Below are 25803 nucleotides of genomic sequence, written 5' to 3' on the forward strand. Positions count from 1 at the left end.
GTTGCAACTAAGTCCAGCTGCAACATTAACACTGTCACAGCCTGCAGTGTTTGGCTACAGTGGCAGCACAAATTAAGGCAAGGTGAGGACTGCACTTCTGCAATTCATGCCTCTGCTGTCGCTGAGCCCCAGGCCCTTCGCTGAAATGGGCGTGGAGTTGCTCTGAAACGCCTGAACAGAGAGAGAGAGAGAGGGAACGGAAACAGGCGAGTGTGTATAAGCATGCTGTGAGGACAGCTGCGACAGGCCGATACAGATACTCACACCGGTGTAATGTGACAGAAACAGAAGACAAGGTGTGCGGGTGAAGCCAGAGGTTTCCTCCTGTTTTTAACCAGCAGGTAAGCTTTGGTGAAACTACCGGACGCACGGTAGCGTGTTCCGTCAGCATCCCGACTTCAAGTGTTTGTTTTTTAATCCATCAAAGCTTGCTAAAGTGGGCACGAGACTGACATAAACTAGTTTAAGTTAATTATCTTTTTTTAAGCTAGGCAGGAATCATTGGTATCACTCACAAGTAGTTTAAGCTTATTAAAATAAGTATCAAAAGAAAGTGAAGTAAACCTGCGTCAACCAGTTATATTCATAGTGGTGTAAAAACCGTTTTGGGCGTAAGTTTAAACACAAATTAGCACCTTACACACGTGCGAACCACTAATGTAGCTCCTGCCAAAATAACGCAGCACTTTTATGAAGTGGTTTTTGCTACACATTTAGATGAAGTGTGTGTGTGTGTGTGTGTGTGTGTGTGTGTGTGTGTGTGTGTGTGTGTGTGTTTGTGTGACAGTTATCCTCAAAACACAATTTCATATTTTTTTTTACAATATTTCAGTAGGGAACATAAATTGTAAAACTTCCACAGGTATTTTTCTCAAACCAGGAAGGGAATGCACATATCGGACTTTGTTCAGCGTTGATTGGCAGAGGGATGTGCAGATGTGTGAGGTACAGTAGCTGTGTGTGTGCGCATGCATGGGCGTGCTTGCTGTGACTCACTCCGTATAAGCATACCTAGGTTGCTGTAGAAGACACTGTGCGTTGGGTGTAACACACACAGGCACACACATCTTCTGTGCTGGCAGCCATGCTTTCAGATTTAGTTTTTGTTTTGTTCTAATAAATTTATTGTATGTGAGCGATTTGTGCACATTCTTAATGTGTTGGTGTGCGTGCTGCCTTCAGAGGTGTCTTTATGTCTGCACACACGCCACTTCATATGTTCCCATACCCATGTGGCATGTTTGCAAGCTGTTTATCTTGTGAAATTCTCTTTTTGCTCTCTCCTATTGATCTTCACTCTGTGGGCTTTGACACTGGGCAGTAGCTGTGGATCAAAACTCCTATATCCAGCCCTTAATAATGTTTGTTGAAAGTGTGTGCTCTGTAGTGTGTGTAGTTTGTGTTGGCGTGCAGTTGTGTGAGTGGGTGTAGAAGCGCTAAAAGGCAGAGATGTGGAGCAGGCCAGGTCAAATGCACGAGAAAGCTTTGGCGTGTGCCTGTGTTGGCTGTTAGCCAACACAGGTCCCTGCATGTTAACACTGCAATACACAGCTGGGCTGGTCTGATAGACTGTATAGGCCTCTATTATGAGGACTTAATACAGTCTTGTGTTGAGCAGGGACTGTACTCACAAAATGAAATGTGTCTATCTAGCATCTGAACATACGTGAGCACATCTTATTTGCCTTAGATTGTAAAGTACATCAGAGCTGTATACTAGGTTCACATGTAAAATCTCTACAGGAACTGGGCCTGTTTCTGTTCATGTTAATTATGTGACCTGTTAGTAAAACACTACAATGTATATGCATGCTACAACATTATATTTACTTGAAAGCAGAAGTAACACTTCATGTCTCCTGTGCACTGAACTCAAAAGAGGAGAAGTGGACATGACAAGATGTTGATGATGATTTATCTTCCTGTGAGTTTCAAGTGTGTGTGTTGTGTGTGTGTGTGTGTGTGTGTGCGCTCATGTGAGTGAGTGTGTGGGAGAGAGATAGAGTGAAAAGATATAGAACTAGAGCTTGACTTTGAAGAGATGCCGTGAAAGCACCAACAAACAGACTTTCGACAACAGCTTTCCATTAGCAGGGTTATTATATGTTGCCATGCAGTGAGCTACGATGTAAAGTGTGAATTTTAAAACTCTGCTGTGGTAAGTGCTGCGGAAAAAAAGGGGTTCTAACAAAGATGTGAGCTGTGTAAGCTGGCCTTTCAGTTTTTTTTTCAGACCTTAAGGTTGGTCTCTTAACAAAATGGCATGCTATTTCCTCATAGATATTGCTGTTTCCTGCTGTTTCATCCAGGAGTGGTGTTGCAAATATAGGTCTGTGTGTGTGTGTGTGTGTGTGTGTGTGTGTGTGTGTGTGTGTGTGTGTGTGTGTGTGTGTGTGTGTGTGTGTTTGTGCTCACTTGTTGTTGAATGTACACTACATGCATCTTGATCTTTCCAGAATAAGCATAAAGGAATAGACTTTGTGGGGAATAAGCTTGTTCTCATTGCTGACAGCACATTAGATTATCAATACCACTCTCACGTCTGTTTGGTAACCATTGAGCTATAGCCAGTAGATGGTGAGCTTAGCTTAGCATAAAGACGGGAGACAGGAGGAAACAGCTGGCCTGATTAAAAAGAAGAAAAGAAATATCTGCATCTCTTTTTAAATTTTTTTTTTTTAAAGCTTACTAAATACCATGCTGAATAGTATTTTTTTCAAATAGCCACTAACATCCCTGGTAAAACTGCAACTTGTTTTTACAATTTGGTTTTTGAATGTATTCAACAAACAAGATAGAAGGTGTTAATTAGTAAGCTTTGGAGATGCAGATATGCCAGATTTCTTGTTACTTAGTACAGAGGTAGGCTATCTTTATCCCTCTGTTTTAAATCTTTATGCTAAGCTAAGCTAATTGTCTCCAGGCTTATTTAATGGAGAGGTGTGATGGATGTATCACTCTTCTCATCTAACTCCTGGTAAGAAAGTGAATAAATGTATTTCCCAAAATGTCAAACTATTCTGTTAATGAGGTCATATTTTCAAAGCTACAGATGATAAATGCCATCATTGTAATATTTAGAGCTGAAATTCAACCCCTAAATTCTAACCTGCAAGACTTCCCCCTAAGACAAAATCAATATCCACTTTGGATAATTTGGGCTTGTAGAAAAATGAATATCATTCGAGCCTAACAGATATTTTAAATTATTACTGTTAGAGTTAATGGATCTTTCAAAGGTTAATAATCCTGTCTATGGTACAAGAGTGGAGTCATCTTAAGTTAAAGATTATATTCTGTCTGATGTTGCATGCAGCTTCCTAACTTTACAGCATTCTTCTTTAACCATTACTTATTTTTATCTATTTTTGTGTCTTGGTTTTAAGGCTGGACCGCTACGTCTTCTAAAGGTCTTCCTGATGTGGCAGATTTGGAATTAGAGCACCATGTTGGAGCCTCCAGAGCCCAGTCAGGAGATTGTGGAGTGGCTGTCCACCCTCCGCCTGTCCCAGTATACCTCATGTTTCCAGCAGGGAGGTTACCAAACATTGGAAGACTGCAAGGACGTCACAGAAGAGCGCCTTGTGGAGCTTAAAGTGGTTCCAACAGGCCATCGGAGGCGCATCCTCCGCAGTTTGGAAGCACTAGGGGTGAAGCCTCAGAGCGGTGGAGAAGATGAGGAAGAAGAGGAAGAGGGAGGGGTAGAGAATGGGAGGTGCCGGAGGAAGCCGGTGCCACATCCGAGGCATATCTTTCTAAAAGATAAAACAAGGGGGACTTCATGTCAGCACCATCAGCCAAAGGAGAGGATGGAATATGAGTTGGAGGGGAGTCAGACTTTGCCTCCAGGAACAGGACTGGGAACAGAAATGGAGGACGGATACCTCTGCCCGCCTAAACCGGCCCCACGTAATCCCCAGAACATCCGAACATCCATGTCTGTACATACCAGCATCCCTCCTTCTGTGTCCTCCAGCAGCAGCAGCAGCAGCAGCAGCAGTGAATCCATCTGCATTTCAGAAATGCCTTCAGACTGGGAAATTTGCTCAGAGGACCCCTCCCTGTCAAGCAGCGACTCTGTCCGCTGTTCTGCTGAAATACCCAACCTAACAGTGACAGAGGGCCATGAGGGTTTTCATGGTGAAATGGTGGAGAACTCCATCTATGAGTCACAGCCTTGTTTTAAGGTTCCTGCCGGTCCGCGGCTCACTCGCTCCTACAGGCTGAGGCACCGGCCCGTTCCTGAAATCCCGTATCAGACAATACCACCATTTCAGGACAGGTAAAGGCCTGTTTAAGTTAATAAAGAATTGTTCGCTTATTCATTTACCTGCTGAGGCATAGTTAAGGGGCATAGTTTAGAAGATTGATACCTCTATGGTTAATATGAAGCTACAGCTAGCTGCCAGTTTGCTCAGCTTAGTGGATATACTTAAAAAAAAAAAAAAAAAAAAAAGGGAGAAATGTCTAGCTTGACTCTGTCCGAGGGTAACAAAAGACACCGACCAACACCTCTAATACTCACTATTTACATGCTAATTTAATCTTCACTTTATTCATTTATTTATCAGGGAGAACACACATTAATTAATATCAATATGATTAAAAAATGCTGAATTTCATTTCCAATCTCTACAGGTTGATGTTATACATTAAAAGAGGCAAACACACAGAAAGCAACCTAAATCACATCAAAGTGCATATAAGAGGATACAGCATAAATGAAGTGTAAAAACAACAGTACAGAGTCAGTCTAGCTGTTTCCCGTGTTTCTAGTCTTTCAGTGCTAAGCTAAGCTAACAGACGGCCGCTTGTGGCTTTAAATTTATAGTACAGATATGAGATTGGTATCTATATTCTAGAGAAGGCAAGAGACCACATAGTCTGCCATCACTGTACACACATTGAAGCATCAAAGTTTAAGAGGGCGTGGGAACCCTGGTTAAAGGTGCAGTATTAAGTTTTCTTTGCTGCTGAATGTGTTTTTTTTGTCAGGAGAGGGTGGTGGTGATGGTTGGTTGGCAAGAGCTTCAGCCATTGTTGTGTTTCCAAGACAAGAGTTTAGAATACGCCATCTGAGAAGCACTACTTCTCCATCCTCACATACTGAACTGAGTGGACGCCACAGTGACACACTATAGTAAAGTAGTATTATGAGACAGGGCGGGTTGGGGCTAGCAGCTTAGTATGCTAACTTCGACAGAAGAAAAGAAGTGACAGAAATGAAAGCATCTGGAGCAACTACAACAACTGGAGACAGTTCATGGCGAGTAAAGAAGTGAAGTTTGAGGTTGAACTTGCAAAGTTTCTTCTAGACTGATGAGTAAACAACTGTTTATGCTAATGTTGGTTATGTAGAGATACAGAGAAAGCTTGGCACCATTTACTCTTAGCAAGCTAGTAAATAAGTGTATTTCCCATTGTTACCTTTTGACAAAGCCAAGCTAGCTTTTTTTCCCCCCTCGTTTCCAGTTTTTCTGCTAAGCTAACAGGGTTCTGGCTGTAGCTTACTGTGGAGACATGATGACGTTTTTACTTGATGTTTTACTTAAATAATTTTTGTCTGGATTAAACAAACAAGATGAAAGTAATGTGTTAATTAAGATAGCTTAAGAGCTGCTGGAAGGCAGTTTTCTCATCTTTGGACAAAGCCAGGCTAGCTGTTTCCCCTTGTTTTCATTCTATAGCCAAGCTAGGCCCTGGCTATAGCTTCATATTTGCTATATGGACAGTGGAGAGTGGTGTCAATGCGGTCATCTTACACTCTGCAAGAAAGTTCAGAAACACATTTCCCAAAATGTCAAACTATTCCTCCAAGGAATAGGATTTTTTTTAACCTTTGGACAGAGCCATACCAACTGTTTCCTCCTATTTCGAGTCTTTCTGCTAAGCTGTTTTAACCAGAAGCCAGTTTTAGCTTCATATTTATTGTAAGATATGATTGTGGTGTTGCTGGTGTTATTGATTTTCTCACCTAATTCAGCAAGATAGCGAATAAGTGTATATCCCAAAAGCTACTCCTTTAAGCACAAAGTTTGACTTTATGAAAGTTCTGAGAACACATCACATAAGTTAGAACAGCAAGGTGAAAAGCACCTGGAGAAATACACTTGTATGCTGCTACGGCATGAATGAATTTTTCACTTTGCATTCAGATTCACGCGCCGGAGAACCTGAGGCCTCTAATTTCATATTCAGTTCTCCATTCCATGTACATTAATGTACATTGTTGAACTTTTGAACTCTTAAACTAACTGTGAGATCTCTGTTCTGAAGGCCTTTACGTCTACATGGTGTTACCTGTTTTTCCCCCATGTGCTGTACTGGTGGTTCCAATTCACTGATTTCTCTTCCTCCTCAGGAGCACACCACCAGCGCAAACAACCAGCCCTGAACACCTAACTGGCTCCGAAGGTCCCACTGGTGCAAACGGCGTACAGAAAGGTACACACAGTCTTTCAGCTGCACCCGCTTCGTCTCTGCCATGAATATTTCATTCAGCAGTAGAATCAGCAGTGCTGTTGTTTGCCCGGATGAAAGAAGGGAGAAGAGGTGAGGGTAGTGTGTGTGTGGGGTGGGGGTGTTCGGCACCAGTGTCGTGGGAAAAGGTGTTGCCCCTGTTTCAAGCACTCATCTCAGAGGGAATATGCTCCCTCACATCTTATCCCTCAGCAAGACCCTAGTGTGTATTCCTGTCGCCCAGCTCTCCAAAGTTTTTCAGAAGTTGTTTAACTTTGCTAACAACACACAGGCTTGTAGTACAACCAGAACAAATATGTTTAGAATTTTGCCTCCTCCCTAGCTGTATTTACTGGGCTTAGTCAACCCTCATCTGACGAGATACTACGTGAGCTGCGTGCTGTGCTGAGGTAATCGTGTTCTCCTAGGATTATATGGCTCCTTTCTGTGAGGACAGTCTGTATGAATGCATTAACACCCGTGAAGATGTCAGTCACTTTGAGACAATATATGACGACATTGTGACATTATTTCATGCTACGGATTCAACAGATTTCTGTCCAATTTTTTTTTTTGCTTCATCTCCCCTCACACTCCTTTTTTGGCCTCCCCTTCCATCCTTGTTCCGTGTACCTTCAACGCAGCGATATCTCGGTAGGCCTTGTTTTGCCAACTTTTTCTCTGTATGGAACAAGACAGGGCGTGAGACTAGAGAGAAAAGGAAAGACAGTGAGACTAGAGAGAAAGGCAAGACAGTGAAGTGGGTTGGGAGGAAGGAAGAGGAGATGGATGCAAAACAGGCTGAGAGACGGAGGAAGAGAGGGAGGCGAGGCGGTCCCAGAGCAGGGAAACGGGGAGCTTGACTAGCAAGCTAAAACTCCCTTCACAGCAAGGTCTAGCATTTTACCCGAGCATATTTGAAGAGTTTATTCCAAGATGAGATCCAGAACTTTAAAAAAAATTGTGCAGTGTAGTCTCACAGAATGATTGTTGTATTCAATCAAAACTTGTTACTGGAGGCTGGCAGAATTTTAATTAACACCCTCACACATCCTCTTTTATAAATAAGTTTCTTTCACAAGAAAAATCTCATTGCGAAAACACGTTTCTGTGTATTGCTTCTTCAGCAGCTGTAGCAGCACAGCAGACTGGGCAGAATATTCAATTATTCAATTATTAAAATAGTTTTACTTTGCAGGGCCTTTGATCGTACAGTGACATACATACATAATCTCAAGTGCCAGACTTTGTACATACACTACAGTGTACAATACAGTTACAAATGTGTGTACACCCTAAGCCACAGACACACACAGACACACACACATACACACAGTCACACATTGGCACTAACCACAGCAGCCAGAGGAAGAATGCTAGTGCAACTAAGGCTTTCTAGATAAGCGAGTTTTATATTGGTATTAATGTAAAACCTTTGTGTTGTGGATTGTTGGTCAGACAAAACAAGCGATTGGAAGATATCTTTTTCTTTTCTTTTTTTTTCTTTTATTTTTAATTTGGAAAAGCGAGAGGAAAAAAAAGGACAAAGAATAAGCTATTAGATACAAAAAGATTATACTCTCCCTCATTTATTCTATAAAATCAGTTTAGGTCTGACCTTACAAGTTTAATGTACTCTGTCATGATGGACATTTTTCATGGAAAAAGATGCAAAACAAACAAAAAAATATTAGGCACTGTGGTGATTTGAGCTAATTGCAGTATGCTAAGATACTCACAATATGGTTACTAGGCACAGAATGTTTACCATGTTAACTTTAGTTTAGCATGTTAGCGTGCTAAGTTTTGCTATTTAACACTTTAAACAACAAAAATCTGTAATCAAAGTCCACTTACTTTTTTTCAGGGGCTTTCAGCTGCATACATGGTCTTCATTTGAGGATGATTTTTGCTCATTTGTGATACTACTTCAATATTCCACTGCAAAACTTCTTTCTACTGTGAACTTAACTTATTAGTAAAAAAACAAACTAAAAAATCATGATAACTATAATAATAATAACCATTATTCTCAACATCATTATTATTGTCATTTAGTAGAAAAAAACTCTTGAACTATTCACTAGTTCATTTGGGAAACAACACATTTTTTGTTGACTAATTTAAATTCAGTTGGTGGCAGTTTTGTGTTCTCTGTGCTGTGCTGTGGGAGAGACACATATAAGTGATTATAACAAACTAACCTGTAACCCCCTGACTTAAAAGCAGGGAGGCCTCATTCAGAACAAAATCAATCTCCTCGGTAGCTCTGCGCTGATGGCTGCATTTAGGTCGCTTCACAGACTGCGACTTGAGAGTGAGTCAGGTCATGAACGGATAAAGAAGCAGTGTGGTTCACTGAGAGAAAGAAAGGCAGAAGCCAGAGATGGAGCCAGCGAGGGAAGAATAGAGGGAATCAGACAGGAATTGAGTACAGTGGCGTCCAGTGGCCCTCAGAGAGAATCGCGAGTGGCCTGAAGGTCAGCTGATAGATGATGATTGATGGTTGCCATCTGCCCACCGAGCCCGTTTGTAGCGAGGGCCACTGTGTTGGAGTGGATTCTATCATCAAATAAACTGACCCCTTCATAAAATGTACCAAGTCTGGTACATGCCCTTTGTGCCCTTCTGTAATGGCCCACATTGTTTTGGAGTTCTGTGTCTGTAAAGCTTTAAAAAGTAGTCGATTCACACCTGTAACGGTGTGAGTGTGAGACTTCGCTTATTTGACTGTTCATCCTTTTTATGTCTCTGTTTCTCTCAAGGCATCTTCATGTGTCTGAGGGTATTTCGATCTTTGTACACCACTGTCTGTGTGCATATCTGTTCCTCCACCGATGTCTATGTGTGTGTCTAGCCCTATGGCGGTGTCTTCTGGCCCTTGCAATCCTCAGGAGAGGGTGGTGTCATTTTTCACAGAGACAGGCAGGAGCCCACGCAGGGTGGCCCCAGGTCTCCAGACTAATAGTGTCTGGCCAGAGTCTCCCCGCTCTTCTTCTTCGTCTTCCACCGACCATGGTCCCTGCAGGAACCAAGACAGAGAAATGGCCTTGGAAGAGGCTCAGTCAGTTTGAGGCGGACTGAGGCTCATACTCCCAGTTGGGCGAGGGAAGGGGCAGAGGAAGAGAGATAGGCATGCTAAAACAAAATTTAATTGGTTTACTGCTTGCATGGATCAAAGGTTGGCACATGTATTCAGATCAATGAGTTGGTTAAAGCAAAGGGCACTATAACATCTGAGTGATTTGAAATTTAACTGGAACAATCCTGTTAAGCTCCTTACTTTTCAAGCATCATGTTTAGGCCTTCACACTGTGTTCGGCAAGGTTCAATGCCATGACAAAACCACTATTTTGTTGTCTCTGTGTCCTTTTAGCTACACTTCAAAGAACCCTGACGCCTATTGCTCCCTACGGAGAAATGTTCCTGTACAACAACCCTGAAAGCCCTCCGGTAAGAGACTATACACTCCCACTAGTGGACAGTGAGTAGCAGCTTACCAAAGAGGAACAGACATTTCTCAGATCTTCAACACTATCAGCCGTGTTTCAGCCACAGCCTGCACACCAAACTTCCCTCTCAGTGTTAATATTGTCACCATGAACGCATAACAGAGTGGAAAATGTGCTTGTTTCAGTTTGCCCCCCGAGGTTAATAGAAATGTCACCTAGCCCTAAAGTTAACATAGCTTAGTGCAGCAACAAGATAACAGTGTCTGACTGAAAGATGGATGCTTTTTTTTCATCTGATGCTAATCTCTTTTGTGCTCTATAGGACCATGGTGTTAAAGAAGGTTTACAGAAGGGGTTTAAGGACATGATAAAGCAGAAGAAACAGAGGTATAGTATTCTGATGTAATACTGGTGTCCCATGCTCTAGATGCATAAATAGAAATTCAAATGTTGAGAAAGAGAACTGACCATAAATAATGCTGTTGAGGTTACAGGTCTCAGTGTAACATCAGATAAAATAATAAGATTTTATATTGTTATGTAGCACTATGTTAAAGGTCACATGCTTTCTCAAAGTAGGACAACAACAACAACTATGAAAATCTACTGTGGTGTTGACCACTTCTTAAGCTCCAGCTGCCAAAATATTTCATCTGCTTACATGCATCTTCACAAGTTAGTTTGATCTATTTAAATGGTCAATATTCGGAAGCAAATATGTGGCCACAATGGTGTTTGCAGTACAACAATAAATGCATTTCTTCAGCTGCATTCAAAATCATCAAGTAGTCAGGGTGATTTGAGGGGAATAAGTATACATTTCCTTCCTTAGATGTACGATAGTTTGAAATTTCAGGAAATGTGCACATTCACTTTCATGCCGGGAGTTAAGTATGAAGATCAATACCACACTCGTGTCTGTACACTTTTATTGGCTTAGCAGAAAGACAGGAAGGATGGAGAAACGGCTAGCCCGGCTCTCTCCAAGTTCAAAACTAGGCCTACTAGCATCCCTAAAGCATTAATTAACATGTTGCATCACAATTGTTAATCAGGACACAAACAAAGATCTAAAAAAGGGTGGTTTTAAGGGGAGTTACAATATGGGCTGTAACAATTTCTTCGTGAACAGTTCTCTGTGGTATTGAGCTATTCAGCTACCTCGTGGCAGTGTATTCTGCCAAATGTGCAACTATCTTTAACGCCCAGCCCAAGTTCTCTGCCGTAACTAATGGTAATTCTACTGTTATTTGCACGTTTTACATTAAACTACAATTAATCTGAACAAACAAACCCCTTTAGGTTGTACAGTGACAGTAGAACTACAGATAAGGGTCCTCTTTCTCTGGTTTTTGGCCCATTCAGTGTGTTTTTTGTCCAACAGGAATCAAAGAACATTGCATTAGTAAAGTTCTGTAATTATGTTAAAATTCTTTAGCAGCTTGTCCTTAGAAGATGCAACGTGCTTTAAAGATTACTTACTAGTTAGTTAGTAATGAGGAAGTGTACTCCTCATTACCTCACTGTTAGGTGTGGCTACAGGTGCAACAGAGCACGCTAATTATCATCTAACCACACCTAGCGATGATGCTAATGAAAGGTTTGAAATTTTCAACAACAAAGGGCAGAGAAACAATGTTCTTCTTGCCGGTATCAACTCATAAATTTAACTGCTTATCAGTATCAGTTTAGTAGATGAATGCATAGTCACCCAACACATTTTGTTGTCTGTGTTCATGCAGGAAAAAGTCACCTAAACACAAAGCGTCAAAGGAAAAAGGTTCTCCACCAGCTCCAGCTATCCAAGACCGCTACAAAGATGAGTATTCAACAGTGGATGAGTGTGTCAGCATTTTGCCGCGAGCAATTTCGGACCAAAGTTTCACCCTGACCCCTGAAACTCTTGCCGTTGGTCCAGTTGCCTCTGGCCCTAAGGATGGATCCTTGATCATGGTGGAGTGTGACCTCTACTCAGAGTCTGCAGAAGCCCTGGGGGGTGTGGGCAGAAATGCATTGCCTGATATTTCTCCATATGCATGCTTCTATGGAGCGCCCAAACACCAGGTGCTCAAAGTGGGCTGGCTGGACAAACTGTCACCTCAAGGGTAAGTTACAGTGCTGCAGAGGATGGTAAATGTGATTAGAGATTCTGCTCAGATGATCAGAATTTAGAAATTCCTTCTTTATCTGATGTAATGATACGCTGGTCTGTATGAAATCATCATGACTGCCGGTTTTACTGCAGCTCCATATTGCAAAGGGATTGTCGGTCATAAATATTTATCTCCTGTTAACATCAGTGCATGTTCTTGCTGAGTTTTGGTGTACAACCTTTCACCCCAACAAATGAACATATGCATCTCGCCACCACCTGTCAAGTGGCAAAGAACCACAGCGCTAGAGTCTGCAACCACTGCTTCCTGTTTCCATGCAGACCGTTTCCATTCTGCACTCTCCTCTGCTGCCCCATTCCCCCATGTCTCGTCTATCTTTGATGATTATTTAAAATTGATAAATGGTATTAGATACAGAAGCCCGAAGGAGATCTTTCCATAATGAATAGCTCTATTGGAAGGATAGGAAGAGAAGAAGGGAGATAACCTCGTAGCACTGAGATGCACATTATGTCGTTCATTATTTTGCTTAGTTTGGCCTCCCTGGCAAAACTGCATTTTCTTTCCAGAGTCTCTTGGTGCTCCATGTTTCACCATTGCTCTAAGCCGGAGCTATCAATCACTGACTTTTATATTCTCCTTCACCACCTCATTTGCATAGGTTTGGCAAACTGCCCTTGGGCTGTTGAATATTCAAACTGAAAGTAGCCATTTGTTTTGATTATGCTAATTGGCAGCTGTTGATACAACTCTTGACATTATTGAATCAGTGGCACTCTTGATGAAATATGAGTACCTGTTCAGAGCAGATTTAGTTACTGGCTTAAAGTCTTGACAGTTTTGGACGTGTTTTTTTTTTTTTGTTGAAAAAACTGACTTTGTTTGGTTTATAAGCCAATGAGACTGATGGATTAAATTTGGGGGTTTATTACATATTTTCACCTCAACTTTTCACCTTTTATTCACAGAAAATGTGTTTTTCAAAGGAGGTGGGTGCGATTCGATGGCGAGAGTCTGGCCTACTACAACAATGACAAGGTAGGTGTGAAAGAAAGCACATGTACACGCTAATGGTACCTTAAGCCTAAAACCTTTTTTTGCATGCACATGTTCACACCTCCCCTCCCCTTGCTGCTGACAAACTCGCAGCCTCTACATGCAAACTGGCGAAGCCAATCTCATCCCTCCGTGACAGAAATCTACACCACGAGCAGTCGAGCCAAGTTCCTAAGTGTTCCCTTCTCTTTCTCCTCCTCCTCCTTCTCATTGTCATCATCATCATCATTAGCTTGGCAGGCTAAAGAAGGGGAGCAAGGACAGAGCGACATTACACCACGCATGACGGGCCAGCACTCTCTGTGCCCGCCCAGCCATACAGTAAAGTACATTGATGTTGGCACCTGACCAGTTATCAGAGAAAGAAAGAAGGGAAGGGGAGGGAGAGGGAGAGGGAAGACTCTCCTCTGTTTTTGCCTCCCTCAGCATTTCTTCCTCCCTGTACCTCTCTTTATACTCCTTCTGTCTGACAGTTGAGCTTGAAATTTCGCTTAGCATTGCCTGCCTCATCATCAGAGGGAGGGAGGGATGAGAGGGAGAGAGAGATGGGGTAGGGTGAGAGTATGGGGGCTGAAAAAGCAGAAACTGTAGAGGAGGCACACACAGATGCAAGCAAGATGGCAGTTTAACCTTCACTTGTTCCATCTGTTGTTTTCAAGTCACACACCTTTTTGATTTGCACCAACATTTATAAACTGGTTTGGGGCTGCAGCTTTGAATGAAGACAACAGTCAGTTACAGACAGTTATCAACTGAACCGATCAAACAAACTAATGAAATTTCACTAAAGAAGTGCATCAGAGTAAGCTTGTTTGCCCTGCTCAGCCATCCTTTTATATGACCACATTTGTCCTTTTGAACTACTGAGCCGCTCTTTCATTTGAACTTTGAGATGATGCCTCCATTAATGAGTTGTGTTATCCAGTACAGCTCATATCAAGTCTGCATGATGTTTTTTATTTTTTTTTTCAACATTACATTATTGCTCTGAGGTAGGGGCCTGAAATCTCTTGCTTGTGAAACATGACAGCAGTCTGTCTCTTGGTTGGAACTGGGTCTGTGGGGCATGATACGGCAGGTGCTACGACTTAAATGTGAAAAAAGTGTCTCATCCCGTTTCAGTTTTGCGATATGTTGCTTTGTTGAATAGTCTGATAAACCACCTTATGCAAGCGTATAAATTCTTTTGCGAGATTTGAGAGTTTCTTTGAAATCCTCCTGTTATCGCTACTCGTTTTTAAGTTCCCAGTTTCAAATTGCGCATTAAAAAGGTTAATGGAAATGCACCTACTGATTACTTAAATTACAGTGTTTTTTAATGTCCAATGCCAAAATGTCCTCTTTCTTCAGTATCCTTATTGCATCAATATAAAATAAAAAACTAAATAAATAAATAAACATATAGCTATGTTTTCTGATGTTAAATGAGGAAATATCTGAAGAGAAGGTAAATAAGAATCTCACCAAGCAATCAATGCCAACTTTTGTTACTTTACACTTTTCAATACTTAATGTTGGGGATGTAATTTAGTCAGTTCTCAGGAAGTATGCTGTGAAGACTTCAATCAGTTTGCACTTAAACTGCATTACCATGCAACAGTGCTGTAATACTGACAAAAATGAATAGTAGATAGGGTTCTTAACTTGATTTATGTTCAATTACACAACTCAAGAACATGTCACAACTCTTTAATGAATTTATACTAAACAGAAATGAGTAGCTTCCCCGAGCTTCCTCGTCAAAATACATTAAAAACTCTATGATTTCTTTTCGAGGAGCTAAAACTCACAACAAAGAGTTTTTTTTCAGTACAAGTTTTAATGCTCGGATCCTTTGTTTTCAAGTGAGTCTCGCACGGCCACAACCTAGCTGACATTATGTGCTTTACCTTCATCTTCTCATTAATGACTGTTGGATGTATCTTGCACTAAGAACAAACACTTTTCTGTGTGTTTGTGTGTGAGCGGTGACCTCGGTGCCCCCTCCCAGGGCCAGCTCGTTTTCGCTGCAGTAGCATTGCACAACATCACAATCAATGATGTGGGACCTGTCTGAAGCCTGCTCGTTAATCACATACTAATTATAGCCCTCCATGCTCTCCTGCTCGCTCTGTCGCTCTCTCTCTCTTTCACCTCGTTTTCTCTTTCCATTGTATTTGTTGCTTTATTTATCAGGACACGCTCCGTTGCCAGCAGAGCGGCAATCGGCAGGGAGGCCAGCGAGTCAGCACTTTATAGTCCGTGTCACTGTTGGCGTAGGCACGACACTTTTTGGAAAGATGAAAGTTTGTTTTGGTGTGTGTGTGTGTATGTGTGTGTGTTAGGGAGAGAGAGAGAGAGAGAGAGAGAGAGAGAGAGAGAGAACAGGGATTGTTGTTTAGACTTTTTAAAGTCATCCTGCCAATGTGACTCTCCCCTCTGAGAAAGCAGAGGGCTTCATCATGTTTCGGGTGAGCGAAGAGGTCGAATACAATCTCTCTGTCATCCCTGGTTTATGTGGCCAGCTGAGGCCTTGTACCACCCTGCGTGCCACCCAGTGCCACCTCCACAGGGTGAGCGCGGGGTAGATGAAGATTGTGAGGAAGTCTCTCAGCACCGCTTTGTGTCTGAAATTGAAATATGAGTCGGTGGTTTGCTTTCACTCACAGTGCAGAGACATGTGTGGTGTGTCTGTGTGTGTGCTTGTGTGACTACAAAAAATTGCTGCACTGCTTACAGTACATAACCTTTTTGAGTCTCAAATTTTGTCGCGTTGACACGGGGGATCAAAATCTACACAACTGATCTCAGAGGAGTTGTACTGATTACAACATTATTCCACTGGAGTGATCTGCAACTGGAGCAAATTACTGTGATATTCAACAAAAACAAGCAAGCACTCACTGTGTGTGTGAATATGCCGCCTCCTTCCTTCCCCAAACCAAATATCTTGTTGCGCTTTAAATGGATACTGTCTCAGACTCATCTCTCAGGTGCTCCAACTACAAGCAATTTTGTCAACAATTTTCAATGGAAAGTAGCTAAAGCCGCCTCAAAATGTCGCTAGATAGTGTTGTGCATTAATTTGCATATTTAGTATATCATTACATACTGATTGACATCTATCAAGATTAAAAAAAAACTCGAATGAAGGCAAACTAAGCTCAACTGACTCAAACTACCTTTATCTCCCAACAAAACTAAGAACGTAGAGACATGCTAGTGGCACAGTGAGGCCGTGCTGAGACACATGTAAGCTAAATGCTAATGTCACCATGCTAACATGTCCACAATAACATGTTAACTATCTTAGTTAAGCATACTAACATTTTCAGTACACGTTAAGATGAAGATGATGTCAGTTTATGTATGTGTCAGATATTTGGTCATAAACCAAAGTATTGTGTGAAGGAATTTTCCTTCTACTCTTCTTATTTTGTAGGCCCATACTTACACTCCAAGAAATAAGTCTGGACATCATTGATGTGGCATTACTCTGATTCACAACTGCATTGTGCCGCTCATCATTTCCACCTTGACATCAAGCTTAAAATTAATACTTCTGAGCTCCCGGTGAATGTCTTTTCCTCAAATCTCAAAGAATTTCCACAACTATGTAACTTTAAAAAAAAAAAAAAGAACAACATATTATTTCTCTCACACATTAGAGAATTCATTAGCAGTAAAACGCAACCTTGCTCTATTCAATACATGCAGATTTTGCTGCTAGAACTACTATTCTATCAATTCTGGTCGGTCTGTTATGACCAGTAGCTTATGGTGGCTAATGTTAGCTAACATCCTACTTCTGCTGTAGAAAATGTTGTTCAGTCTTTGTACATGTACACAAAAACAAAAATGCCTACACATTGAAACATTCCCATGCTTGTTCTCTTTCTTAAACTTTCAACAGCCTGAAAACTCTTTTCTAGTTTGAAATCCGGTGGGATCTGTCAGCCCCAGACAGAACTAATCGCACTTAATCACAGTCGCAGCTTGAAGGTCTCTGGCCGCGGTGATGTCATCATCGGGGTAGCGGAGGTGGCGTGGGAGAGTAGCGAGATCCTCAGTCTCACTTTTCCCTCTACAGCGGTGTATCCAATCCGTCTCATCAATCACCCCTTTCGCCTGATTTCGTCAACACCAGGATTGACTTGGGAGAACGCTTTGGGCCTGAGATGTAGTCTTCAGGGTCCTGATGTGGTGTCGTGTGTGTGTGTGTGTGTGTGTGTGTGTATGTGTGTTAGTGTGTGTGTGTTTGTGAAAAAACAGTCCAAAGCCTGGCTTCAGGGTAGTGAGGGGAGGAAGTGAGGCGGATGGCTGCGAGGGATGAAGGGATGGAAGGGATGAGAGGACAGGGTGGGTGGGGGTGGGGGCTAGAGAGGAGGCCAAAGGGGAGATGAGGTTTTAGGATCGGGGATCAGTCTTTGAGTGACTCAGTGTGCCTGATTGTCTGTCTGTCTGACGCTGCAAAGCTCTCTCTTGCCAAGCCTGAAAGCTCCTCTGCCTACTCCCTCCTGTGTCTTCCCGAGATGCCTCAGTCTCTGTAACACCCAAAATGCTTCTTTTTTTTCTGTCGTCTTTTGTTTATGCTTGCTTTCATTTTGATCACCACAACAGGGCCCGAAATATGTGATAATATTTTGATTCACGCTCACAGCTCTCATCGGCTTTGCTTTTAGCCTCAGCAGGCAGCTGTATGCTGCTGTACACACCAAACAGCAGACGGACACAGTTAGCAACTATCTGATGAACCCAGTGGAGCATTCAGCAGCTCAAGAGCCAGATATTTCCTCCAGGAATGGATGTAAGAAGATTCATCATGTGGACACAAATATGACTTCAAATCAATGTTAATGTTGCTCCCTCTCTGATGGATGTGTAAATAAGCAACTGTTTGCTAACAAGTTTGTGTACCGATTTTATGTACCTTAGACCTGTGGCACTCTGAAGGCGAAAAATGAGGACTTGGACTTCGCTGACTCCTTAATGTCTGAGACTGTGATAGTCAGGCCTTGCATGGCAACACATTTCTGATATTCAATTATTGGAATTGTCCAGTGGAACAAACTGCTCTATTAACACGTGTTTGAAATGAAAATGTTACAAAAAAATTTGCAGCATTTATGGTCAGCATTCAAAGGCCTGAAAGATTTGCAGCCAACTTGGTTATAATTAACTTGCTCTTCCCCTCAAGGCCTTGTGTGTTAGAACTTGCTTTGACAAGACTTGAGACTTGGCTTGGACTTGCCCTAAAGACAGCTTTGCCCAGAGAGCATCATCCTCCAAATCCTTAAGGCATCCCACTCAGTGAAACACTGATCAAGGCTGCATTATTGCCCACAAGCATTTTTTTTTATTAATTTATTTTTTTAGAGGTGCAGTTTTCTGCTGCATCCAGTTGGTGTCCTCATGCCTCTACTGAAAATATGATGCTTTGGAGATGCCAGAACCTTAACTCCATGCTGGTGGTAAAACTCTCCACCCTCTTTACCCTCCTCTCTACTCTCTCCACACCTCCATTATTGTAGGCTTTAGCGCCACTGCTCTGCTTTAATTGTTTCCTGAAGTTTACCGGTTTGTTTTTGAAAAGAAACGAGACGTAGTTATCCACACAGGATAGGCAGTTCCACAAAAAGAAAAAAAGGTGGGAACCGCCTGGCGAAATGACATGGATTGACAAGTGCTGGGAGGGAAGAATGAGAGGTAGTGATATAGGAGCAGCTCGAATGAGAGGATGTGGGAGTGAGAGAGTCGAGCGTGGGGAGGGAGGTGAAGGGAGGACGAGTGAGGGGAAATGAGTGTGGAGGAGATCTTTGGCAGGGGGAGGTGAGTCAGGTGTGTCTGTTATTGGAGAAAGAGAGATAGTTAGGCCTCATTGCTTCCTTGGCAGTCCATCCTCTTGAGATTAGTCTATAAACATTACGTGTGTGTGTGTATGTGTGTGTGTGTGTGGGCGGCTGCAGTGCATGGTGGTGTTGTCTGAATCCACTGTCTTAACGCTGACCGCTTCCTTTCATCATCCCTCCACTGACTCCGCTGTCAGAGTATTTACAGATGCACAACTCACAATTAAACAACTCTCTCCGTCATGACCCCAAAACTAGAATTAAAACAATTAATTACTGTTAACCCATACTGGGGGTATAATTATCAGCACGCAGCCACCAAGCTAATTCATCCACATGCACACATACACACACACACACACACACACACACACACACACACATGGACACACTTTGTTTCTCCTTTCCTCACCTTCCTTTAACTTCTATCTAAATTTAGAAAGAGAAAGAGGGGAGATATTGGTGTGAAACTCCTGGGGAGAGAAATGTACAAGGCCGGCTGTCGGTAATTAGGTTGAGCCACTTCTTGTTTCCATTGTTAACATCTTGCTTTAATATGAGAAGGACCCCTCCCTGACCCTCTTAGGCATCTTCATTTCTACATGATGTCTTTCCCACACACCTCCCTTTTTCTTCCTCCTCCTTCTGCATCTCTTTCTCTTCTTTATTATGGATTTCACTGTTGCTTTTTGCTTTGTGTTTTATTCTTTTTTTTTTTTTTGCACTGTATTTCTCCATGCTCTCTCCATTCTCTCTCCCTCAGCCCTCTCCTTGGCCTTTCACACAAACCTAATTTCTCTTTTTTTTTTGTTTTTTTCATTTCACACTCCCTCCATCCGTCCATCCATTCATTCCTCCCCTCCACCCCCGCTCTCTCTCCCTAACTGACTGCGCTGGCTGGTATATTTTTGGCTGTATGATCTCCAGAAATAGGCTTTTGTGGATGGCAAGGTCACGGGCTTAATTAACAATGGTGAGAGAGGAGTCAGAAGTTCACCGCATTTTTCTTCCTCCATTCATTCTTTCCTTGCTCACTTCCCACTCTGCATCTTCGCAGTTTATGACGGCGGCGTTACAGTAGAGAAAACGTGCAGTGTTGCACATTATAGTGTGCACAGGACTGCAGAGAATCAAAATTCAGGTCAAGCCCGTTGAAGAGCAACAGAGAGGAAAAAAAGAGACATGTCTGTTTTTTTTTTTTCATACTTTGCAATGATAATGACATTATCGACATGAATAATGCAATGTCTGCAACGACCCCTTTTTTCCCCTTTTTATAACCCAGTGATTTTCACACCACTACAGAAGCATAATGTACTGTCCCCCAGTTCACTCTACTGAGAGAACATTACAATCTGAGATCTTCTTGGCTTTTTCCACTACTTTAAGGGCATTTTTCTCATATATTTGCCGCGTCATGGTTTGAATACCGATCAGATGGCGGTTCCATTCTGTCCCAACTTCTTTAGAAGTGATGATATTGAAGTTTGATTATTCTTTTTTGCCCCTTCTGTCTCTTTTTCACATTGACAACGACCCAGTACTTTAATTGCCATTGTCAAGGGAGACTGTAAAGAGGGTCATGAAGCCTCCAGTGCAACATCCTCCTTATTTGGATGCCTCCACTAGAGCTGCTAAGGGAAAACACGGGGGTAATGAGACAATACACACACAACCAAATCCCACTTTACCCAACAAGCACTTCCTATGCTTTACCCAAATCCCCAGTACAGTGTACATGTCTCTTTTTAAATATTTGAGAAGTTTTTTTTCAGCTTGTAGATTTGTTTTATGATGTCTCCTAACGCCCAAATGACAGCGCCATGTGTGTTATTCTTGTTCTTGGGCGTCCTTAATTGAGCGTAGGTTTATTTCCTGCATCTCCATTTTCAAATTACACATATGTCAAGTCTGTAATTTGAATTTTTATGTTAATTCAAATGTTAACGTAAAGATCACATCAATGCAATGACTGCCGGCTTAGCAAATGGTATGCAGCTCATATGAAAAGATACAGTGTACATTTTGCTGTTTATATTTCTGCGGCAATTTCTTGATTCAAATGCTGCTTTTCCGAGAGCTCTGTGCCATTTATCAAAGTTATTGTTTGAAAGGGAACAGGGAAGCTGTTTCTGCAAATAAATTTGACGCTGTATTGATGGGTTATGGCTCTAGTTTGAGGACGTCTGTCAGTGGTGTTTCAAATTGAAAGCGATCATAGCCAACGGTAGTACAACTCAGAATTACAAATCTATTGATGCAAACAGTGCACTGGAAAACAGTAATTGTGGGTCCACAGATGCAGATAATAGGAATAAGCAAAAATTCAATAACATTACAAGCATGCATGAAGCTGTGTGTGTGTGTGTGTGTGTGTGTGTGTGTGTATATACACCTATTTAGTGTGTGTTTTTGCAGCACTCTTATCTCTTTTTATTTGTCTCTCTGTATAGGAGATGTACTCCAAAGGTATGATCCTGGCCAGTGCTATCAGACAGGTACGAGGACTGGGTGATAACAAGTTTGAGGTAGTCACCTCACTTCGGACCTTCATATTCCGGGCTGAAAGAGAAGGTACAACAAGTGCATCTTTTCCCTTTTTTTTGGGCTGCATTTTTCAGTCATCTATCAGCTACTCATTCTGTTCTTTCTGCTTGTCAGTCTGCCTCAGTCGCTCTGACTGTCTGATTCCCTGTCTGGCCTTGTTTTTCTCTCTCGTTCTCCTCTGTTTCCCTCTCTCTGTCCTTTCCCCCTCCCCCCTCCCTTTCTGTTTGTCTCCCCCATTCTTACCTCTCTCTAAATGCATCTGTGGTAATCTTCTGTCTCACCTCTTTCTTTTTTGTCTCTTTTTCTCCTCTTGCAGTTTCCTCTCTGCCATTTATTTCTGCTGCTTCTCTCTCTAAAAGGACATTATCAGTTTAATTGGAGGTTTTACATCACTTAAAATTTGTCTTAAGAAATGTGTACTTATTTGCTTTCTTTCAAAGATTTTATGAAAATATCAATATCAATCTCCTATCTGTGTGTTAAGTATGGAGGTGTGGCCTAGCCTAACATAAAAACTGGAGGTAGGGGGAAACGGCTAGCCTGGCTCTTATGTGCTAAACTTTTATTTAGCTAACAAACAACAGCTGGAGACAGTGACTGTATGCTGAATCTTTAAAGGAATAATTTCCCGATTTCGGAGAAAAACTAACTTGCTTTCTTTCCCAGTATTAGATGAGAAGATGAACATAACTCTTGCATCTGTACTTAAATTATGAAACGACAGCCAGCCCCTAGTTAGCTTTGCTTAGCACAAAAACTAGTAACCGTTAGCCTGGCTCTTTTGAAAGCTAACAAAATTGACATACTAGCATCTCTATAACTCCATAATAAACATGTTATATGTCCTCAGTACTATCTCCTTTTTTAATCTAATGTGCATTCAGGGCATATTCAGCCTAGCCTGAAACATCTAGCCTGGCTCTGTCCCAAGTAAAAAAAAAACACCTAACAGCACTTCTAAAACAGATTTTCTAGCTTGTTTGTTTAGCATGTAAAAAAACAGAAATTTAAAACCACACATTTGTGGAGGAGGAGTTTTGTGCTGAACTATTAGCAAACAAACACCAGGTGGGTGCAATGACCGTGCACTGTAACCTGCAGTTGTTTGGTACCATTGTGCCCGTACAGAAACCAACACCAAACTGAACTCACTCACTGTTTATCTAGTGCTACAGTTGATGATGCTGCAAAGAAGTACTATGTGAATGGATAAACCTTTGTTTGTTAAGAACGCAAATAAGCCTGTTAGATTACAAGTATTTTCTTGTAAATACTTTATGAATATGATGCTTATGCGAATTGGTCCGTACATTTTACTTAGGGATGTTGCTGGCAGTAATGACTTAATATCCCTACCTGAACCTGTGGTATGAAGTCAATCTAAAAGGTTAGAATAAAGGAATAACAATCTCAGATCTTCTAGGAAATGTCCTTTAATAGTCTTGTTCCTCCTTCCTCTCTTCATCCCTCTGTCAGACAAAATGGAGTGAGAGTTGTGTCGGCCTTAATGAGAGGGGAAAGAGACACCTTCCACTCCTTACTTCCTGTCTGCTTGATGGCAGTCTATTAGGCAGCTCAGGTCAAACTGCTCATTTACTAATCGAGGGTCTGTTTCTGGGGTCAGATACTGGCCGCCCTTTGATTCATGTGAATGAGTGAGATTGGAGAAATTGAGTTTCGCATGGTTATTGCGTTCAGTACCTTTGACTCATTGTGTGGTACAGTGTGAATATGTGAGAACTGAGAGATTGTTATCGACCACATCATTGAGACCTCGATGCTACTTATTGACATATTGACATCTGTTGAGCTAGGAATAGAATCATCAATATTTGACCTGCTCATCACTGGTATTGAGCATCAGCTTATTGCTCTTGATAAATGCAACTGGTCGTTTAGTCCTCAGTGCTCAGTTAGAAATAGCTAAGGCACTAAAGACTCTCGTACATCAAGCGTGATTTAAGACAAACTTCTTCATCAGTCAGTGTCCTGTAAGCCAGCAGTGAAAGGGTTATTGATGCAAGAAAAATACAATACATTTATAAAGACATAGTTGGACTGTTCATGAGCAAGGCTGTTAATGGCCAAGTGCTCAAGCTACTTTCAAAGAGAAGCACAATGGTCTATGCTATCAAAAGCACTCTGATTATATTTTGTTCAGTTATTCACTTATGCCCATTCATAAAAGCTTTCATGGGTTATTATTGACATAAAGAAGCAGCCTCTCATTTGAGCTTCACGTCAATTTATAGAAATGTATCAGGAATAACATAATGTAATATATCAGAAAGCTACAGTCACGCGTTTGTTAGTTAAAATTGGAAACGTGACAGTCTCATACACACCGTAACACCACCTAAACAAAATCTTGTTTACACACCTGTCAGATATCCAACAGACTGGAAACTTTTAGCCAGAAGTCAGTGAAATGCAAATATTCTGCCTGGTTACCGTTTCTGCCATTATGTGTAGAATTAGAGAATTTATGACTTTGGTTACTGATGGTGCTGGTTTTGAGAAAAACATTACGGTTGACAGTCGCATAAAATCAACTCATGGGGCCTTTTAAAATAGATGTTATTTATCTGTACCTGAGTATTGAGTGTTTGCACCATGCTTTATTTCAGTCCAAGACAGCCATTCTAGACAGCAATGAATATATTGAATAAGATAGTCGTCAGTGAAATGATTTCGAAATCTATACTCTCACTAAGCACTTTATCATCACCACACTAACACTGGGCAGGGCCTCCCTTTGCTCTCAGTACAGCCACAGTTCTTTGTGGCATGGATTCAACAAGATGTTGGAAACATTACAACGCCTTTGTGCATAGGAATCCCGGCAGATCAGCAGTTTCAGAAAAGCTTAAACCAGCCTGTCTGGCACCAACAATCACTCCAAAGTGAAAGTCACGGCTTTGCACTGCTGCCACAAGATTGGCTAATTGGATAGGTAAGGATAAGCATGTGCACAGGTGTTTCTAATACAGGTGGGTGTAGAACAGGGATTTTTGACCTGCAGTGCTAACTACCTACATATACGTACTTATTTTTGGTCAGGGTCTCTTAAACAAATATTCTGCTACACAGTTCTTCTACCGCAACGCGCTAAATAAGGATTGTATAACCTGATGCAGTTATTTATACACAAAATGCAGGACTTGTTTTGTTCTTGTATTCTATTTATGGCATTGCTTGATGAAATATATATTTATTATGATCCTTTATCCAGCTAAAAAAAATTGCATTTTTGTATCACCTCTGGTTCATAAAAAAGCAATATCGCCAACAACTTGCCCTTCAAACTCTTTTTTCATTTATTTTTACCACACTGAGCACTGAGCACCAGCGATTCTCCCTCCTCTCCCTGTCGATTCAGTGCATCATCATATCGATGACTGCCAGCTTTTTTTTTTTGTCCATTTATGAGTCGCAGTCCTCAGCGGCATCATTTATCACGCTGTCTGCTGGTTGATCGTCATACGTCACACTCAGCCATCTTGACAAGAGCTGGGAGGGCTGTCTGATTTGGAGGTGGCCTCTGACCGCCTGGGATCAGTGGGAAGCCTCTCACGGAGGCGGTTGCTGCCGTCAGAAGAAAGGGTTGGGAGGGGAAAAAGAAGAGAGAGAGAGAGAAGGAGGAGAAAACTTGGCCTCATCACCTCATGCATCTTTAAACAGGCCCACTCGCCTTGTGGCGGAGAGTCATCAATCTTTTGGGAAACACATGAGAAAGAAGGAGACATGAGGAGACAGAGGCAAAGAGGAGGAGTAGGTTAGTGAAGTGGAGTTAAGGAGCTGCTGGGCTGATGCAGTAGGGGTGAGAAGGGGGAGAAAATGATGGAGTGATGGTCAGAAGAGTGTGGGAGAGTGTTAAAAGGCATCCAGGAAGGTTAGAAGAAAAGGGGATAGGAGCAACAGGGGAAGGAAGGGATTAAGCGAGGGAATAACAGGAATGATAGAGCGAGACAGGCAGCTCGCTGTGAAACAGCAACAGAGAGGTAAAGGCAGAGACGGCGGGGAGAGATGAAAAGGGCACAGTAAAGATGAGGAGAGGGAAAAGGAGGAGGGAGAAGTGAGTGAATAATTGAAGGCCACTGGAGAGAGTGTGCACACAGCTGTCGGCTGATTCTCCACTTGGTCCGCAGGTGGCCTCTTCCCTCAGGTACTGTCAGCTTGAGAGAGGAGAGATGGAAGGAGGAAGGAAGGCAGGCAGAGAAAGGGGGGGGGAGAAAAGAGAAGGAGGGAGTGATGCAGTGAGTTGTGGCAGGAATGGGGGGAAGAAAAAAGTGAGAGGGAAGGAGAGTTTGGCAGGAAGAGACACAGCGGAGAGTGATGTAGAACGGT

The 25803-nt window shown here is 42.0% G+C and overlaps 1 protein-coding gene across 3 annotated transcripts in view; it reads left to right on the plus strand.

The window, feature by feature from the left end:
• Window positions 1-203: 203 nt before the first annotated feature.
• The window catches only part of arap2 (ArfGAP with RhoGAP domain, ankyrin repeat and PH domain 2), a 130009-nt gene continuing 104409 nt past the window's right edge, over window positions 204-25803 (plus strand). For all 3 annotated transcript variants that reach the window (XM_056369276.1, XM_056369274.1, XM_056369275.1), the window contains exons 1-8: window positions 204-341; window positions 3387-4282; window positions 6362-6444; window positions 9836-9912; window positions 10234-10298; window positions 11654-12016; window positions 12994-13063; window positions 21363-21483. In XM_056369276.1, coding sequence (XP_056225251.1) covers window positions 3447-4282; window positions 6362-6444; window positions 9836-9912; window positions 10234-10298; window positions 11654-12016; window positions 12994-13063; window positions 21363-21483 — 1615 coding nt within the window. In that variant the 5' untranslated portion in view covers window positions 204-341; window positions 3387-3446. The remainder of the gene's footprint in view (window positions 342-3386; window positions 4283-6361; window positions 6445-9835; window positions 9913-10233; window positions 10299-11653; window positions 12017-12993; window positions 13064-21362; window positions 21484-25803) is intronic.

This window comes from Seriola aureovittata, chromosome 23, assembly GCF_021018895.1.
Source record: "Seriola aureovittata isolate HTS-2021-v1 ecotype China chromosome 23, ASM2101889v1, whole genome shotgun sequence".
Taxonomy (NCBI): Eukaryota; Metazoa; Chordata; class Actinopteri; order Carangiformes; family Carangidae; genus Seriola; species Seriola aureovittata.